The sequence below is a fragment of the Gossypium hirsutum genome, chromosome A06, assembly GCF_007990345.1.
Source record: "Gossypium hirsutum isolate 1008001.06 chromosome A06, Gossypium_hirsutum_v2.1, whole genome shotgun sequence".
Taxonomy (NCBI): Eukaryota; Viridiplantae; Streptophyta; class Magnoliopsida; order Malvales; family Malvaceae; genus Gossypium; species Gossypium hirsutum.
In genome coordinates, this window is record NC_053429.1 from 51,418,337 (window position 1) to 51,438,776 (window position 20,440).

Consider the following 20,440-nt stretch of genomic DNA (forward strand, 5'->3'; position numbering starts at 1 on the left):
TTCACAAACCACGAGCACAGTCTCAAGTTTCTTTTTTGATTCTTTACTATCCAGTACATACGCAAGATATGCTTCACACCCCTTCTTCACATATTTCTAAGCCAACATTGGGGATATCACTACCGGTGATCCATTCAAATCGATGACTCAACTCGAATTATCTCATTATTTGAACACCTCAAATCAATTGTCTTTCGCTTGCAATTCACTACTGCATCATGAACAGTTAACCAATCCATACCGAGAATGACATCAAACTCATCAAACGGTAATAACATTAAATCAGCCGGGAAGCAAGAAGCTCGGATCATTAAGGGACATTTCTTACACGCTTTGTCAACTAGCACGTAACGGCCCAAAGGATTAGACACCCGTATCACAAAATCAGTAGACTCAACAGGTAGAGTCTTGCTGGATGCCAAAGTTTTACACACATACGAATGAGTAGAACCGGGATCAATCAAAGCAATAACATCAGTATCAAAAAGAGTGAAAGTACCGGTAATAACATCTGGCAAAGAAGCATCCTCGCGTGCACGTATAGCATAGGCTCTGGAAGGTGCACGAGCCTCAGAACATACAGCAGTATCTTTGGTCCCTCTTTGATTTCAACTAGCATTTCTCGTATGTCTAGGTGATCTACGTCGTGTTGACGTATTACTAGGTCTCCCACTCGGATCAGTATTCTGTTAAGCTAATTTCGGACAGTCTCTGATAAAGTGATCAGTTGATCCACACTTGAAACAAGAGCGATCATGAAATCTACAGCTTCCTGAATGCCATTTACCATAATGCTTGCACTCAGATCTGTCCTGACGATCATTGCCGACACTGGCAACAGAGGTGGCCCGCGTACTCACTGGGGGTCGATCACGATCTCGTCTGGAAAAACCCGAAGTATTCTTAGATCAGCCTGAGTCATCTCTAAATTTCTTCGATGACTAATGAAAGGATTTTCCTGAAGATCTTTTACGGAACTCTCTAGCTCCATCATCAGCTTTTCTTTTCTCTTTACTAAGCTCTTCGGCTTTACAAGCTCGCTCGACAAGCACTACAAACTCTTTGATTTCCAGAATACCCACCAACAATTTGATGTCTTCATTCAACCCTTCCTCAAAGCGTTTACACATGATAGCCTCAGACGAAACACATTCCCGAGCATATCTACTAAGTCTGACAAACTTTCGTTCGTAATCGGTAACTGTCATAGAACCCTGTTTGAGCTCGAGAAATTCCTTCCTTTTCTGATCAATGAACCTTTGACTGATATATTTCTTGCGGAAATCAGTTTGAAAGAATTCCCAAGTAACTCGTTCTCTCGGCATCACTAAAATCAAAGTATTCCACCAATAGTAGGCAAAATTACGTAACAGGGATATAACACATTTTAAGCATTCATCGGGTGTGCACAATAATTCATCAAACACACGAATGGTATTATCGAGCCAAAACTCAGCCTACTCAGCGTCATCACTGTCAGTAGCCTTGAACTCGGTAGCCCTATATTTTCAAATCCTATCAACCGGAGGGTTGCTCAACCTCAACGGGTCAACTACTGGAGGTACCACAGGTACAGAAGTTGTATTAGTCTGGGGTGGAGGATGTGAAACAGCTGGATTAGTCCAAATATACTGAGTAAACCAATCGTTCATCATAGCATACAAGGCTTGTTTAGCCTCATCATTCTGATTACTACCATTCGGATGAAAGTCCAACGGCGCTGTCCCTAGTGCGGGAGCAGGCGCTACGCTCTCTACATCATCAGCTACTGATCGATCGGGATCGGAATTCATTACTATACGAAAAATATGTTTCAATTGTCAGAACTCATCACACTATCATATTAACACTTTATGGCATGTATAGCTAGACTCACACACGCTATGTTAGTCCTAGAATCGACTAAACCGTAGCTCTGATACCAATAAAATGTAACACCCTTATAACCCGTATCCGTCGCCGGAGTGGGTTATGAAGAGTTACTAATCCGAAAACTCAACATTAGTACATACACATTTACGTAATTTCATTAGCAATTATATTTACAGCCAAACACAATCAAAGATAGAAATTCAAACTTATATCGACATTCAAAAGTTTCCATATTCACATGGCTTATATATAAGGACATCTCAAAATATCATTCACTTAAGTCTATTCTATACATGTCATACAAGCTCAAAATATAGTAGTACCAAAATGATAGATAATGTGACGAATTACTGACGATCCCCTCCCCGAGTAGGTGACTGTAATCAACAATCTATAAAACAGGGAAACATAACAAACGGAGTAAGCTTTCATAAGCTTAGTAAGTTTTAAGTAATGCAACAGATAAACTCAATTATAGATCAATTATCCAATTTATCAAGAGATCATTTTCTAGATATATTACAATTTGGCCGCATATACACAAGCACATGATGCACAATTACATTCTCATTTCACTTAATCTGAATTCATATAGCATAAATCAATAAATCGAATATTTTCACATACTTTCTCACTTTGACCGAATGTATCCTGATGATAGATATAGGTATAACATTTATTCACATATGTATCACATTATACACTTATATTCAATTCAAATTATACTCATATATAAATACAAAATACGTACCTGGCCAACTTAACGTGTTAAATGTATTCATTTTGTTGTTCTAACACCAGGTATCTTAGTTTTAGACTTTTATCAAATCACCGGCATTTAGCCTGCTAGGTTTAAAAACCCGAATACATTCACCGGCATTTCGCCTGCTAGGCTCGAAGCCCGAAAAGTATCTCACCAGTATTATAGCCTGCTAGGCTTAAAGGCCCAAGTGGTATTTCATCGGCATTATAGCCTATTAGGCTTAAAGGCCTGAAGAGGCTCAAAGGCCCGAGTAGTATCTCACCGGTATTATAGCCTGCTAGGCTCAAAGGCCCGAATAGTACTGTGTGATATTCAAATCAATAAGTTTCATATAACATAATCACACCAAATTGGATACAAGCATCATTCGAACATACATTATTTAATCATAAAAGTATATCACATTTTACTTCCATTACAATTTCCATTCAGCCATATACATATATGACAAGTAATACTTAATTCTTATAATATGTCATGTCATTATTAATATATATATTTAACTACTTAAAACTTACCTCGAATATATTCGAACAGTCTCGGATCGGCTATTCAACTACTTTCTCTTTTCCCCTGTCCAACCTTGGTTCTTTATGCTCTTGAGCTAATTCAAACAAAATTTAACTTATTAAAGTCCCATCATGCTAGCTTATGGCCGAATATGACAAGAAACTTAATAGGCCATATAGTTACTTTTAGCTCAAATATAAAATGGTCATACACATTTTTAATCATACTAAGCAATTTACCTTAACATATAACCCACATAACTAAAGTACATATAACCCTAATGACCGAATAATTTGAATATGTATATCATCAAAGTTCCTACGATTTAACCCTTAAATCTTATAGCTGAATATTCATTGTATAACAACTCTCATGCACAAGCACAAAACTCATATGGCTATAATATAATTTGATAAACAATCACACATACAACCTAATATACATATATGACATGTTTGAACATGCTATTATAAATTAAATACATATTGCATTCTTAACATAGATTTCAAGGCTACAATCAACAATTGCATTTATTCCTAAATAATAGACTAAAACCATCATGGAACATTTTACTAACTCATTACCTTGCATATCCGAATTTCATTAATTAATAAACATACAACTCCAAATATTATATCATGGAACAAGTGCCGAATTACAAATTATAATAAAATCAAAACATAACCCTTACCATGATATAAACATACTAAAACATTTTTTTTATCCAATTCGGATACAACAAAATAACCTTAGATATCAAATCTCTTACAACACATTGACTAAATTCAACAACCAAATACACTTATATTTTTATCCATGTATATTATAACCGAACCAGCCACACAAACTCAACCTAAAAACATTAACCTTTCCCAAAACATATATTACCTATCTCAAACTTAATTTATAGCAATCTAAATCATTTAAAACATCCAATACCAAACTTTTCTTTAACTAAACACATTTTCGGCAATGACAATGGCCATTTAACAACCTTAAATCCAACTTATAATTTATATATATATATATTTTTTACATATCACAATCAAAGCATCCACTCCATTCCATCATTTTAAAACACAAACAATACTCAAATATCACCTAAGTTCACATTCGGCAATTCACCAATACACAAGCCAATTTTTCATAACATCCAAACTACCTATATGAACATTAAACTATCTCAAACATCACCCATTTGCAATTTTTCATTAAAACATAAAGACAACAATCATCCCCTTCAAAAATCTTCCATAGCCGAATACTCAAATCACAACACAATTCAAAATTTTGACATGGGCTAAGTAAGGGACTTAGTAACTAGCTTAATATATGCTATAATTTCAAAAACTAACATGAATTTCATACCTTAATCCAAGCTCAAAGTGACCGAATGCTATCTCCCCATTTTTTCTTTAAGGTTCGGCTAAGCTAAGGAAGAAGATGAAATATACATTTTGTTTTTCTTTTGTTTTTCTATTATCATTTCTTATTCAAATTAATTTTTATTTCATAAATTAAACCATTACCATTATAATATTAATATATAATACATATTTTGCTTATCATCACCATCATGGCCGGCCACTTCAACTAAAGTGGGAAATTTTACATGCAAATCCACTTATTTACACCATAAATTATTTGGCCATTACAAAAATAACCCATCATATTTTCAAAAATTTTCACATAAGTCCTATTTAAAAATTTCAGTCACAAATGACAATATTAAAGCATGAAATTTTCACACATGTACTTTCACATATAATAAGCACAGAATATAACATCTAATTATTTTTATGACTCAGTTTTGTGGTCCCAAAACCATTTTTCGACTGGGGTCAAATTAGGGTTGTCACATGAAAGAACAAACTATCAACGATTTTAGTAATGAATATGTTAAACGGATGTGTTTTATAAGATATGGACTCCTTTTTAATAACATAGTACATGAGGTTTTTAACATGTTAAAATTGGTTTGAAAACCCTTCTTCGTAACATTCCTAGATTCAGCCATAACGTCCAGGCCGGGTTTGGGGTGTTGCAAATTATCCTTCCTAACTAAGAATTATTTAAATAATGTTAAAAGATGTTACAAAGATTCCATGGAAAGTTGAAAATTTATTATCCCTGATTAATTTAAGTGGTAATGTTGTACTTATTTAATTACTAAGTTCATCTAGCATATTTCTATGTTCAACTAACTCACAATTTCATAAGCAAACATCATACAAAGGTTATCTATGGTAACAATTTTTTAATATAATTACTAATTCAATCACTAAATTATCAAATATAAACCATCCAAGTATTGTATCAATTAACTATAATTTTGGTCGAATTAACTAATTAATTCAGTTCCTTCCCTTTATTCATAATGCATAAGAAACATTTTCATAATTTTACTTGAATGAATAAATAGATCAAATGCACAGAACATCTTTAACAGAGCTAAATAATCTAATGTAAGGAATTTAAATTATTCTAACACCAAAAAAATTAAGCAATCATGATTATATTCAAAGTAGAAAACTTAGTTGCAATCATGTTTCTTGAATTGAATAAAAATAAAATATTGAAGGGAAAGAGAATTGCTAAGTCGTTTCTGGTAGATCTCCGTGGCACTATTCACTTTGCTCCTCCTTCATTGTTCTCTTCTTTCCGTGACTACCAAGCTTAGAAGCTCTCAATATTTCCAAAAGTGACTGCTCTCAAAACCTTGCAAACACTTTTTCAAGTTGGAATGGATGAATGGAAAATGAGAGAAAAGAAAGAAAGATGGATGTGTGTAGAGGACATGAAAGATGGAGATTGAGTTGATTATGAGAAGTGAATGTTGCTCTTCTTTTTATACTTGAAAGTCCCATTGAGTCTTTTCTAACTTTATCATTTGGAATCACTTGAATTTCTCTTAAAGTGGCTGGCCCTTGAGTTTAAGAAGGTAGTTGGATGGTTTGTTATTTTGGGAAGGATGTTAGCTTGATTCATGCTTGATTCAAGGGAGAAAGGTTGGAAGGAGTGGACAGTTTTCATTTGTTATGGAAAGGGAGGTTGGTTTCTGATTTTAGAAACTGATTTGGTGGTTTACCAAGTCCTCTTTGGATAGTTTGACATATCTATTATCAGACTGGGCTCGTCCCTCCCTTAGTGGATGGTTTGGGCTTCATTTTTGGTAGCAGGATTGTCTAGCTTTAGTGACCCATTTGAAAGCTGGGTCAAGGTTAATTTGATAGCCCAATACTTTATTTGGGGTGTCCTATGCTGATTATTCCAATGTCTTCATGGCTTATGCTATAGAAATGCTATAGCATTTAGCATCAATAAGTGAGTTTCAAGACTATATTCTTTTCTAGTGCTCCAAATTGTTTCAAATTGGCAAAAGTATGTAAAATTAGCATGTACTTGAGTAAAAATAGATTTTTATTTTAACTTTATCCAACTTGAAAATTTTGTAATAAAAACTACAGAATTTGCTATCAAACACTCAGAATTTGCATGAATTACTAGTCAAAAGGTGCTGTAAATGTCTATATAATTTTGAGTTATCAAAAACTCATGCTTATTATGAGTTTTTTTGTTTTTGAGAATTTTAATTATTACATTATTATGTAAGAGATATCTATTGGGCTAAAGGAGTTATTTACCAGTTATAGTAGTATTTCAGTCCTCTCATTGCTTTAAAGATATAGTAATTTATGGACTGTTAATTTTCTATTCATTCTTTCTCGATGAATTTTTTTGAACTATATTTTTATTAAAATTTAATATTTGGGAACTCTTCCTCTAAAGTATGTTTATATAATAATCAATCAAAGGTTTATAGTTTATGTTTCCACATTGAGCTTAGTATAGCATTGCTAAAGTTTTCCAAAATTTTGGTCTAGGAAATTATGGTAAAAAGACTAGTAACTTTTAAAATCAATTCATATTACAATTATAAATGAAATAGATTTTTATGTTCCTTCCATTGAAATTATATATTTGTTTCGCATGCATTGTTATATGTCTAAAGTTCCTTATTTTGTATACTAAAATGTTAACTTGCTTGCATGAGTTTGAGGGTCTTAAATCCCAGCAAACGCCATTAAGTCCCATTGAAATTATGTATTTGTGTACATAATTATTATAAATTATGTTCCTACTTTTTTCTTTAGCATTTGCCCACTATTTTTTCATCATTAAACAATTAAGAAGGTGCTGAAGCTTGGAAACAGGTTGTAATACAAGATCAATAGCTTATTTGTGATAAAATTTGGGCATGTTGTCCGACTTTGTTTTAAGGAGTTAATGGCCTTGGATACTAGTGCATTGCTGGTTTAGATATTGAAACCTACAGGCCTAGACAATATTCACATTTATGTATACCATAGAACACCATTGACTAATGATAAGAATGGTTAAGTGGTGGATAGAATGGTTAACTGGCTTGAGCTGAGAAACTTGATGATTACACAACGTAGCAAACAACTAGGGAAATGATATTATCATTTGGGTTTTTGATGTATATTTATACAATTGAATAATGTGCAAACTACTTTAAAATTTATTGGTATTTTAATACAAATTTTGCATGTTAACTACTTCAATAATCAAAACTAGACTTCAGTTTAGATTTCTCCATGTTTACACTACAGTAAAACAGGTTTTTAGCGGCGTTTGAATGAAAAACGCCGCTAAAGAACAAGCATTAGCGGCGCTTTTTAAAAAACGCCGCTAATGCTCGCCGCAAAAGAATTTTGCAAAAGGTTTTTAGTGGCTTTAGCAGCGCTTTTTGAAAAATGCCACAAAAATGAAAAAAATTAAAATACTATTATTTAAAATAATTTTAAAAATTTTTGGTATATGACTATTTTTTTTAATTTATATGTTAAATATTTTCTTATATAATTCTAAAAGAGATAGTATTAATTTTAAAATATTGAATTAATTGTCATTATAGTTTAGGGTTTATGGTATATGGTTAAAGGTTTAATGTTTATGAGTTACTATTTTCAGGTTTATGGATTATGTGTTTAGGGATTATAGTTTAAGGGTGGTTTAAGGGTTGGGGTTTAAGGTTTAGGTGTTAGGGGTTTAGGGTTCATGTTTTAGGATTTATAGTTTAAGGTTTAGGGATTAAGAGTTTAGGGTTTAGATTAATTAGTGTTTTTTAATTTATATGATAAATATTTTCTTATATAATTGTAAAAGAGATAGTATTAATTTTAAAATATTGAATTAATTATCATTATAGTTTAGAGGTTATGGTTTAGGGTATATGGTTTAGGGTTTAAAGTGTATGGGTTACTATTTTAAGGTTTATGGATTATGAGTTTAGGGATTATGGTTTAGGGGTTGGGGTTTAAGGCTTACGGGTTATGGGTTAAGTTTTAAGTTTTTAGGGTTTAGAGATTATGTTTATGATTTAGGGATTATGGTTTAGGGGTTAGGGGTTTAAGGCTTAGATTAATTAATGTTTTGTAATTTATATATTAAATAATTTATTATATAATTGTAGAAGAGATAATATTAATTTTAATATATTAAAATTATGATTATAGTTTAAATTTTGTAAGAGATAATTTCTTCCTATTTCCCTAATCCAAATCCTTAAAATAATCACCCTTTTTCCCCAATTCGAAATCCAAAATCCCCGGTAAATGTTTCTTTTTCTAACAATGGTTTAGTGTGCAATTGTATACATGAACTTTAATTTGATCCAGTTCTTGTAAATTATTAGCACAATTATTGATATAACATCATTTTATATTTATATATTGCATACATAAATATTTATATTTATCCAATATAAAAATATATTGATGTATTTATTTTTTAAAATGTGTATGATTAAATCAAAACTAAAGTTTCAACTATACATGTAAACCACAATTAGAATTTCACGTCTACAATTACACATTAAACCGAAATTCATATATATTGAGATGTATCTCTATCAAAATTTAGGTATACATATAATTAAATGCCATTTATATAAAAATCTAAATAACTAATGCGGACCATACTAATTAAAAGAATAATGCTTGTATTGCTGTGCCATTTTGTATTTTTTTTAATTCATCGATTTCATTTTATTTCTGTTAAAGTTTCCTTTTGTATTTTATATGATAATTTAAAATTTATAAAAATCTTCAAAAAATTTAAAAATTAAAAATTAAAAATAAAAAACTTAAAAATTTAATATTTAATATTTTTGTCCATATTTTAGTTAAAAAGTTCAATATTCAAAATTAAAAAAATCCTAAAAAATGATAACCTCAGTACAAAAATTTTGAAAGAAAAAATAGAAAAAAAATATGTTATGTTATAAAATATTTATGTGGATGTCATTATCAACCCCATAAGTTATAAAACTCTTCCTATACCCCATAAGTTATGAGACTTTTTCTATACCCCATTAATATGGGAGATAAAAGGTCATGACCCTTTATATACCCTATAATAATTAGAGAGTTACTTTTAACCCCTATATATATGGGGCTCATGTACTCATGAAAAATATATATAAAAAGAAGATACACTCTCTTTTCTATATTCTCTCTACACTCTTTTTTCTATCACATTTTAGTTTATTCTTTCTTTATTATTTCACAACACGTTATCAGCACGAGTCTCTAATACAAGAAATCAAGGCCAACAAATTTTTCCTTAAATATTGCCGAAGGACGCTTAGGTGAAGTAAGGGTAACAAGTTGATCTATTTCATTTGCATATGTGTTATTTCATTTGCATATTAATGCTTTATTTTACATTATTGACTTGTATATTTTGTCGTATAGTTTATAATGTCAAATATTACAAAACTTGAATTTGTGGCTCTGGACATCACTGGAAATAACTATTTATCATGGGTACTAGATGTTGAAATTCACTTAGATGCAAAGGGTCTTGGTGAGACTATTAAGGAGGGAAATGAAGAAAGTACACAAGATAAGCCCAAGGCCATGATTTTCCTTCGCCATCACCTCCATGAAGGTCTAAAGACTGAATATTTGACTGTTAAGGACCCTCAAATTCTTTGGGCCAATCTAAAGGAAAGATATGACCACTAAAAAACTGTGATTTTGCCTAAAGCTCGTTATGAGTGGCTGAATTTAAGATTGCAAGACTTTAAGTTTGTTAGTGATTATAACTCGGCCATGTTCAGAATCACTTCACAATTGAATTTATGTAGAGAGAAGATTACTGATGCAGAAATGTTAGAAAAAACATACTCAACTTTCCATGCAAATAATGTTGTCCTGCAGACACAATATTATGAAAAAGGCTTCCAGAAATATTTTGAATTAATTTCTTGTCTCCTAGTGGCAGAGCAAAACAACGAGCTGCTAATGAAAAACCATGAATTACACCCAACTGGCTCTGCTCCTTTCCCTGAAGCGAATGTGAGTTTACACAATGGGCAAGAATTAAAAGAAACACACCATGCAAATAGTAGTGTGCGTGGCCATGGTCGTGGCCGAGGGCGTGGCCGCAGACATAGATATGGATATGGTCGAGGTGGTCGTTTTAAAACTTCACATTCCTACCAGAAGTGGGATCGGAAAAATGGTAAGAGAAAGAAAAAGGTGAAATGTGACTAATGTATGCTAACATTGTGGAGGAAAAGGACATTGGTCTCGTGTGTGTCGCACACAAAAGCATTTAGTTGATCTTTATCAGCAGTCCATAAAACAGAAGGGAAAGAAAGTAGAAACCAATCTTGTGTATAAAGATGGCGAATGTGATTTTGATGATGGCAATGCAACCCACTTAGAAGTGGCTGATTTTCTTTCTACCCCTGAAGGAAATTATTAAGGCCACAAATTTCGATAAATAATAAAATAAACCTCTACTACTCTATGTTTCATTTAGCAACTTTAATAATGATGTTATGACCTTTACTAGTGCTATGTTTTATGTGATAATTTTGTTTTATAGACCTTTTAGTAATTTGAACTTTGAATACCTGTTTTCACCATTATGTGTGACATTTTGTGGTTATTTTGTTTCTTTGAAGAACATTATCTCGCAAAGGCAATCAGCTATGAATGGTGAAAATATATGTCTAGCAGGCATTGCAACTACTCACACCATATTGAAAGACAAGAGATATTTTTCTCATTTAATAATGAAAGAAGAAAGTGTGAGCATTATATCTGGTAGTACAACTATTATAGAAGGCTCCAGAAGAGCAATTATTTTATTACCAAGGGGAACAAAAATTGAAATTATTAATGCATTATACTCCCCTAAGTCTCAAATAAATTTATTGAGTTTTAAAGATATTCGCCAAAATGGATATCATATTGAGACTTTAAACGAAGGAAATTGTGAATTCCTTCAAATTACGAGTATTGCTCAAAGCAATAAACAAATTGTTGAGAAATTGTCTGCATTTGTACTACACAAAGATCAGTTCTATAGAAACACATGCTATAGTAAACCAGAAGTTTACTAATGACTTTGTTCTTTGGCATGACCAGTTAGGCCATCCCGGTTCAATAATGATGTGAAAAATAATTGAAAATTCATGTGGACATTCATTGAAGAGCCAGCAGATTCTTCAAAACATTACATGTGCTACATGTTCACTGGGGAAATTAATAATCCAACCATCACCAGCTAAGATAAATAACGAACCACTTACTTTTCTTGAGCGAATTCAAGGGGATATATGTGGGCCTATACATCCCCCATGTGGACCATTTAGGTACTTTATGGTCTTAATCGATGCATTGAGTAGATGGTCTCATGTATCTTTGTTATCAACTCGCAACCTGGCGTTTGCGAGATTGCTTGCTCAATTGATTCGATTATGAGCCCATTTCCCAGATTTTCCTATTAAGACCATCCGTCTTGATAATGCTGGTGAATTTACTTCTCAGTCTTTTAATAACTATTGCATGTCCATTGGAATAAGTGTTGAACATCTTGTAGCTCATGTTCACACACAAAATGGTCTAGCAGAATCTTTAATAAAACGACTTCAATTGATAGCAAGGCCATTACTTATGAAGTCAAAACTCCCAATCACTGTTTGGAGGCATACAATTTTACATGCAGCTGCATTAATTCGTATCAGGCCAACAAGTTATCATAAAGTCTCCCCCTTACAAATAGTTCATGGTCAGGAACCAAATATTTCCCATCTAAGAACATTTGGATGTGCCGTATATGTTCCAATTGCTCCACCACATAGAACTAAGATGGGACCTCAAAGAAGGTTGGGTATATATGTTGGATTTGAATCCCTATCCATAATTAAATATCTAGAACCATCTACAGGGAATCTATTTACGGCTCGTTTTGTAGATTGTCATTTTGACGAGTCAATTTTTCCAACATTAGGGGGAGAAATCAAACAGCTGGATAAGAAAATTAGTTGGAAAGAGTTGTCATTAGCTCATCTTGATCCTCGAACTAAGCAATGTGATTTAGAAGTTCAAAAGATTATTCATTTACAAAGTTTAACTAATGAATTGCCAGACGCATTTTCTGACCCAAAGAAAGTGACTAAGTCACATATACCAGCTGTGAATGCTCCAATAAAACTTGATGTCCCAGAAGGAAAAATCTAGTTGCTACTGAGTCTAATACACGCCTGAAGCGTAGTATACCAATTGGTTCCAAAGATAAGAATCCTCGAAAAAAGAAAGGAACAAAGATTAATGATGGCGAAATCAAAGAAAAAATGATTATACCGGGATCTCCTGAAGAGACTATAGACATGACTGGAAGAATAGTTTCAGAAGAAAATCAAGTACCTAACAATGAAGAGATCTCTATTGATTATGTCATGTCAGGTATAAAATGGAACCGAAATCAAATCGACGTCGATGATATTTTTGCATGCAATGTAGCACTAGATGTTATAAATAATAAAGAGGATTATGAACCAAAATCGATTGGGGAATGTAAACAAAGAGATGATTGACCAAAATGGAAAGAAGCAATTGAAAATGAATTGAAATCGCAAGCGAAAAGAGAAGTGTTTGGACCTGTAGTCCGTATACCTACAGGTGTGAAACCAGTGGGATATAAATGGGTTTTTGTGCGTAAAAGAAATGAAAAGAGTGAAATTGTGAGGTATAAAGCACGTTTAGTTGCACAAGGATTCTTACAAAGACCTGGAATTGATTATGAGGAGACATATTCTCCTGTGGTGGATGCAACTACATTTAGATTTTTGATAAGTCTGGCTATAAGAGAAGGGCTTGATTTACGCCTAATGGATGTAGTAACATCTTGTTTGTATGGCCCACTGGATACTAACATTTATATGAAACTCCCTGAAGGATTTAAACTGCCTGAAGTAGTGAGTTCAGGTTCTAGAGAACATTATTCGATCAAATTGCACAAATCCCTTTATGGATTGAAACAATCCGGACGCATGTGGTATAATCGCCTAAGCGAGTATTTGTTGAAAGAAGGATACAAGAATGATCCAATTTTCCCATGCATTTTCATTAAGAAGTTTGGATCTGGATATGTAATTATTGCAGTATATGTTGATGATTTGAATATCATTGGAACTCCTGAAGAGATCTAAAAGACTGTTGAGTGCTTGAAGAAAGAATTTGAAATGAAAGACCTTGGAAGAACGAAATTTTGTTTGGGGTTACAAATTGAGCACCTAAAAGAAGGAATCCTTGTGCATCAATCAACGTATATTGAAAAGGTGCTAAAGAGATTTTATATGGATAAGGCACATCCAATAACTATCCCGATGGTTGTAAGATCACTTGATCCAAGTAAAGACCCTTTCCGTCCTCAGAAAGATAGTGAAGATTTTCTTGGTCCTGAAGTGTCATACCTCAGTGCAATTGGGGCATTAATGCATCTTGCTAGCCATACCTGACCTAATATATCTTTTTCTGTAAATTTTCTAGCAAGATTTAGCTCATGCCCAACTCGGAGACATTGGACTAGAGTAAAACAGATATTTCGTTATCTCCAAGGTACAAAGAATATGGGTCTATTTTTCCCTAATAAATCAAAGACAGAGTTGATTGGTTTTACAGATACAGGATTTATGTCAGACCCTCGTAATGGAAAATCACAAACTGGATATGTTTTTACATATGGAGGTACTGCAATCTCTTGGTGCTCAATGAAGCAAACAACTGCAACAACCTCGTCTAATCATGTAGAAATCTTAGCAATCCATGAAGCAAGTCATGAATGTGTATGGCTAAGATCTATGATCTAGCATATAAGGAATAATTATGGTTTATTATCTGGAAAGGAAGCTACAACTGTCTTGTTTGAAACAACACAGCATGCATTGATCAGCTCGATAGTGGATACATCAAAGGTGACAGAACAAAACACATTGTACCAAAATTCTTCTTCACTCATGACCTCTAGAAGATTAAGGAGATAAAAGTTAAGCAGATCAGTTCAAGTGAGAATTTAGCAGATTTATTCACTAAGGCGCTTCCTACATCAGTGTTTCAGAATCTTGTTTACTACATTGAAATGCGTCACCTTCGAGATCTCAAGTGATGTAGCCATTAGGGGGAGTTAATACACGCTGTACTCTTTTTCCCTTAACCATGGTTTTATCCCACTAGGTTTTCCAGGTAAGGTTTTTTTAATGAGGCAGCATATCAAGCGTATAATTATGTACTTTTTTTCCTTCACTAAGTTTTTGTCCTACTGGGTTTTTCTTAGTAAGGTTTTAACGAGGCATAATTATATAATGAACATCTAAAGGGGAGTGTTATAAAATATTTATGTGGATGTCATTATCAACCCCATAAGTTATAAAACTCTTCCTATATCCCATAAGTTATGAGACTTTTCCTATACCCCATTAATATGGGAGATAAAAGGTCATGACCCTTTACATGCCCTATAATAATTAGAGAGTTACTTTTAACCCCTATATATATGGGGCTCATGTACTCATGAAAAATATATATAAAAAGAAGATACACTCTCTCTTCTATATTCTCTCTACACTCTTTCTTCTATCACATTTTAATTTATTCTTTCTTTATTATTTTACAACATGTTAAAATAAAACAAAATTAAAATTAAACAAAAAATTGAGCTATAATTGCGGTTTTAGTAGAAAAGTTGCAAACAGAAGAAATCAAAATCCCCAATTTTTTGTTACCCGCTCGTTACTCCCTCTTTTTCTCATCTCCGTCGTACGCCCTAAATCCCCCAAATAAGGCAGTTATGTCTCTGCGTTTTCGCTTATTATTTAAGATGACTGTCATTCTCTCCTCAACCTTTTATCAAAAGGACAGTAATCTGAACGGAAATTGAAGCCGAAAGCTCGTTGAAGTCCCTTACCAACTACCAAGGTTATTTTCTTCCTTTTTGCTATCTTCAATTCGTTGAATAATAGCTTTTTAATGAACCAAATTCCATTGAAAACTGTCAATCTTGAGTTTGATTGTCAAAGTCAGGTTCGTTTATGGACGCACCTGTTACTTATATTATGGAATCAGAGATTGGGTTGCTAGATTTTGATCCGAATTCAATATAGGTTTGGAAAGACTAAGCGATTTGCTAGATTTTTCTTTCTTTTTTGTCTCTGGGATTTGAGAGTTGTGAAGGTTAAGAAGGTCTTGATTGATGGCATTACAAGAGAAGTTAGGTAGATTTAAACAGCAGTAGGAGAAGTGTCAGTCGATGCTCTCCAACATTGCAGCAAAATCAGCATGTTCTAGGTCCACTCCAAAACCTGCACCTGCGACCGCCTCCCCCTTTTCCCCTGTTGTCTGCCTGCACGGTTCTCTTGTTGCATTTCCATGAAGTAGGCTTTATTGAAGATACATTGCCCATGCCTTATTGTGTATAAGCTGTTTTTCATCAAGTGGAAATTTCTTAATGACCATTGTATATCTTTTCAGCAGGAAAAACAAAAAGCGAGAGTAAGAGAAAAAATTGACAAATGTGTTAAAGAAAAATTGGTTGATTTATGTGATTTGTTGAATATTCCATTTATGAGGACCAGTGTAAGAAAGGTACGTAAGAAATGTATAAAATGTACCATTTTATGCAATAATATTTCTTGCTTCTTTGGGTATAAGTCATTTCTATTTTGAAGGAGGAAGTCACTGCCAAATTATTAGAATTTTTGGAATCCCCTCATGCTACTACAGACGTTCTTCTTGCTGAAAAGGAACAGGTGCAAATGTTATTTGTATTGTTAATATAGATATTACCTCATTGTTATTTTTTGGTCCAATCATGTGAAATTTTTTTAATGTTATTTGTTATTTGGTGTGGTTTTTCTCCCTGTATTGGTCCTTCTATAGTCCTTTTTAGTTGGTTTAGAAATATATTTGGTTTGATTACAGATTTAAGTGATATTACCAATGAATATTTCTGGATTCAGAATAAATTATGTTTCACTTACCTAGTAATGAATTACCAATGAATATTCGTGGCAGACATTGAGTATGCAATTAGTTATATTATTACTTTAATGTAGGCTGCAAAACAGGATTATGAGAAGGAAAAACTTAACGAAAGGATCGCCTACGTAGTTTGACTTTGCTACTTGTTTTTAGCTTTGCTGCAATTTATCATCTTCTTCTTCTTTTTACATTCTTGTATTTGCTCTAGTTTTGCTGCGTGATTGTTTGTCTATTTTGTGTTTTTTTGTTGTTAGTTTTGTGTTATAATTTGTTCATCAGACCCTGTTATTGGATTTATAATTAGCGCTTATTGGATTTACTGGTATTTTTAGTCAAATCTATAGTTATCTTCAGGGTCTCTCTTCTAGATTTAAACCCTTCTGCCTTGTTCATTTAAAATCAGTCCTTTGTTAGGAAGTTTTTTGCCGTCAAATGAGGGATTCTTTACTCAATTTACCAACATTTTCACATGCATATGCCTACGTGAATCCGAATTAAACTCTAACTGTACTTAAGAAACCATCAATAGGTGAAATCCCAATGGATTGAATCCGTGCTTGATTACCACTGTCAATGTTTTTAGGATAGTTTAGTTTTGATATATATGAAACAGAAAATGACAATAAAAATAACAAATAATTCTCATTTTTGAAAAAAGAAATATTTAAATATATAATCATTTCTGCTGTTAGTATTTATTTTTGATCAAATTTACTATCTATTGTGTTATAAAACTCATGTAAGTATGACTGCCTGATCAGTATCCCTATTTAATGGTTAGTTAGAAATACCAAGGTATGCGAATTTTAAATTCATCTTTTTAATTTGAATATTACCAAGGTATGCGAATTTTAAATTCATCTTTTTAACTTGAATATTAACTAATTCAGTAATTTGCATGTGTGTTCATTTGTTATGATTAGTTGTAGAATAATGGTTTCGCTCTATTGTATTGAGATTAAACAGTTTGTGTAATATATGAGTTGAAGAACAATGGTTTTGCTCAGTTGTACTTCTATTAGTTCATGATCTCATATTAATATGTTTTTTTTATTTTTGTTTTCTTTCTCCTGAAGGCTGTAAAGCTACTGCTAAGGTTGGATGCTAAGAATCTGGATTCACATCGCTGCTTGGTATTTAACATTTACTATTTTGCATTACCATATTGTGCACTTCTATTCAAATCTTTTGGTTTTGGTGTCTTGATCATCAATGAGGATGGGTTAATCTTTTTTTTTTTGGTACAAAGGAGGTCGCATCTAAGGGAAGGGGTTGCAAATATTAATATTCAAACCCCAAAAGGCACATTTTATTTAATTTTGTTTTAGCAGGTTATTGAGTTTCCCCATCAAGGAAAGTGAATATTGTGGATTTTATCAATTTATAAACTGGATTAATTAATGATAGAGCATGAAAATACATGACTTCAAATATGAATCAGAGCTTCAGATCAAATCTCTCAGAAATTCCGCCTAATTAACTTTAGAATTAAATAAATTAATGTAGTTAAACTTGCTATTTCCTGAAGCAGTAACACATTGAATGACTGGAATTTCTTATTTTATTGTCATCTTTGAATACTGTTCACTTTTTCTTCTCTTATTGCTGTTACTTGTTCATTTTGAAATAAATTTTGCACATAAAATTCACTATCAGAAAAATGTTTTGAGTAGTGTTTTTTTTTTTTTTTGGTTGGGGTTGGGAACTTGGGGTGTTCCTTTAATTGTGTCTAAGCATCTAAAATAGCATGATTAATCTATTTTGTCTTCCCATCTTTGTCTCCTAAAAGTAAGCCTACAACTATATCATAATATCTTGTAATCCTATTAAAGCAATTTTCTATGTCTAACCTACTTTAATAATATTGGTAACAACATGATAATATAATGTCTAGATTTGGTTAATATTTTAATACTTCTTTCTTACTTGATATTATTGTATAGGGGTTTGCAGAAAGTCGAAGTTTTGGAAGTTCAGGTCAGGTAGAAGGTATTGTTGCTCTCATAGCTCATCGAAGTGGGCTGCATCCTGGTACTCGATATTTGGCTAGAGGCATTAATTCCTGTTTCAGCACAGGTAAGATGAAGTTACTATTTTTATCCTACGACTATGTAGACATGGTTACTAATACCTTCTCCTATCAAAGCTACTCTTTTCTTTTCTTTATTCTTTTTTTTAAAAAAATAACTTTTTTGTTTTTCTATTTAATGCTTTATGTTGAATTGACTTATATTTCTGCTGGAAGGTGATTGACAATAGCTTAAAGTGCGTGGTTATACTGTTTTTTTGAGGTACAATGATGCGTTGCACTAAAGTAACATGCTTATTTTAATTGTGTTTGGGGTACATGAGAGAACTTTAAAGTTAAACATTCCCATGCTATTTCTTAACTATTTCTTATGTTTGGGGTACATGAGAGAACTTTAAAGTTAGACATTTCCATGCTATTTGTGTTTAATTGCTAAGAGCTGTTGTAATTCAGGTGGTGGCAGCCAATGCAAATCTTGTCTTAACCACTAGGGGCATTGAGAAGACTACAAGGGCTTTAATATCTGAGCTTAAGGCTATTTCAAAAGAGGTAATCTTAATGCTCACCTACTTTCATGTTTTCTTTATTTTACTATTTGAAGGGAATATAATTAGTGTGCTGTGGGGTTTAGGTTGAAGACAGTGAACTTGCTGATGTTGCTACTGTTAGTCCTGGGAGCAACAATGAAATAGGAAATATGATAGCTGAGTCCATGAGTAAAGTTGGTTGAAAGGGTGTAAATTACCTTTGATGCGGGAAACCGAAATGAGGTATCAAATCTCCATCGTAGCAACGATGAACCTGTTTAGAGTAGAATGCTTATTTTCGCTGTTGATTAATTATTGAAAAATCCTTAAGATCCTGGTGATATATAAGATTTGCATTTGCAGTTCAGTGTAACAAAATTTGAACATCATTTTTCAGTGAAACGAAGAAAGTTGTATTTACTATTTGCTATTTTTTACAAGTAGAAAATTTATTAACTGAATTTTATTTAAATTGTTGTAATAAATTGAATTTAAACACATTACTTATAAGAAACTAATTTCATACGAAGCGTTATAGTTGATATTACTATAGGAACAAAAAAGTAAACGATGAAGAAAAATCACTAGAACTACAAATTATAAGGAACATCAAATGTGAAACATGTAAGAACGATAAATGCAAAGAAGTGAGATAGTGGTGACTTTTAGTGGCGTTTTTAAGGAAAGCGTCGCTAAAAACATGACCTTTAGCGGCGTTTGTGGGGAAAGCGCCGTTAAAAGTCATGACCTTTAGAGGCGTTTTTTTACATAAACGCCGCAAAATGTTTGCGGCGTTGTCTTTAGCGGTGTTTTTTGTGGCGCTTGTAAAAGCGCCGTAAATAGTTTTAGTGGCGTTTATAAGCGTCGCTATAGGCCCAAAAAAATGCCGTTAAAAACCTGTTTTGCTGTAGTGTTATTGTTATATGTAAAACTATAGATCATGAGGCAGATACTAACAAATAGAGGAGCATTAACTCTTATTTATGCTAAAATCAATTTATTTAAAAAACTATCAATCTCAAATTATGGTCTATTTAACACATAATAGAATATAATATAAAAATCTAATTAAAAAATTAATTTGATAAAAAAATATTTAGTTCTATCCATATGCATTTAATTGTCCCTTCTATCCAAATAAAAATTTAACTTGACAAGCTCAAATTTAGTCTTGGTTGTATGCATTCAAGTGTTGCTCCTTCATTAGCTCTTACAATATAACACAATAGCATGGAAAAACTAGTAAAATAACATATTATGAATTTGAAGATCTTCTTTAAAACAAAATAAAAAATTCAATAGTATTTTTACCATATATGATTGAGGATTGAAATTTTGAGACATATTGAATGATGGTATCGAATGAGAGAAATTTACTAGG

The 20,440-nt window shown here is 32.5% G+C and overlaps 1 protein-coding gene across 4 annotated transcripts; it reads left to right on the forward strand.

Moving 5' to 3' along the window:
- The first annotated feature begins 15,078 nt into the window (after positions 1-15,078).
- On the forward strand, positions 15,079-19,479 carry LOC107961702 (uncharacterized). 4 transcript variants are annotated; one of them, XM_016897776.2, is made up of 8 exons: positions 15,142-15,441; positions 15,997-16,107; positions 16,191-16,271; positions 17,580-17,636; positions 18,447-18,579; positions 18,749-18,794; positions 18,986-19,081; positions 19,164-19,479. In XM_016897776.2, the coding sequence occupies exons 2-6, from the start codon at positions 16,087-16,089 to the stop codon at positions 18,754-18,756; spliced, it is 300 nt and encodes a 99-aa protein (XP_016753265.1). In that variant the 5' UTR covers positions 15,142-15,441; positions 15,997-16,086; the 3' UTR covers positions 18,757-18,794; positions 18,986-19,081; positions 19,164-19,479. The 4 variants fall into 4 exon arrangements, with proteins under 4 accessions (XP_040971257.1, XP_016753265.1, XP_016753264.1 ...); XM_041115324.1 differs by having other exon boundaries at positions 15,207-15,441; positions 15,994-16,107; XM_041115323.1 differs by lacking the exon at positions 18,749-18,794 and having other exon boundaries at positions 15,079-15,441; positions 15,994-16,107.
- The last annotated feature ends 961 nt before the right edge of the window (positions 19,480-20,440 follow it).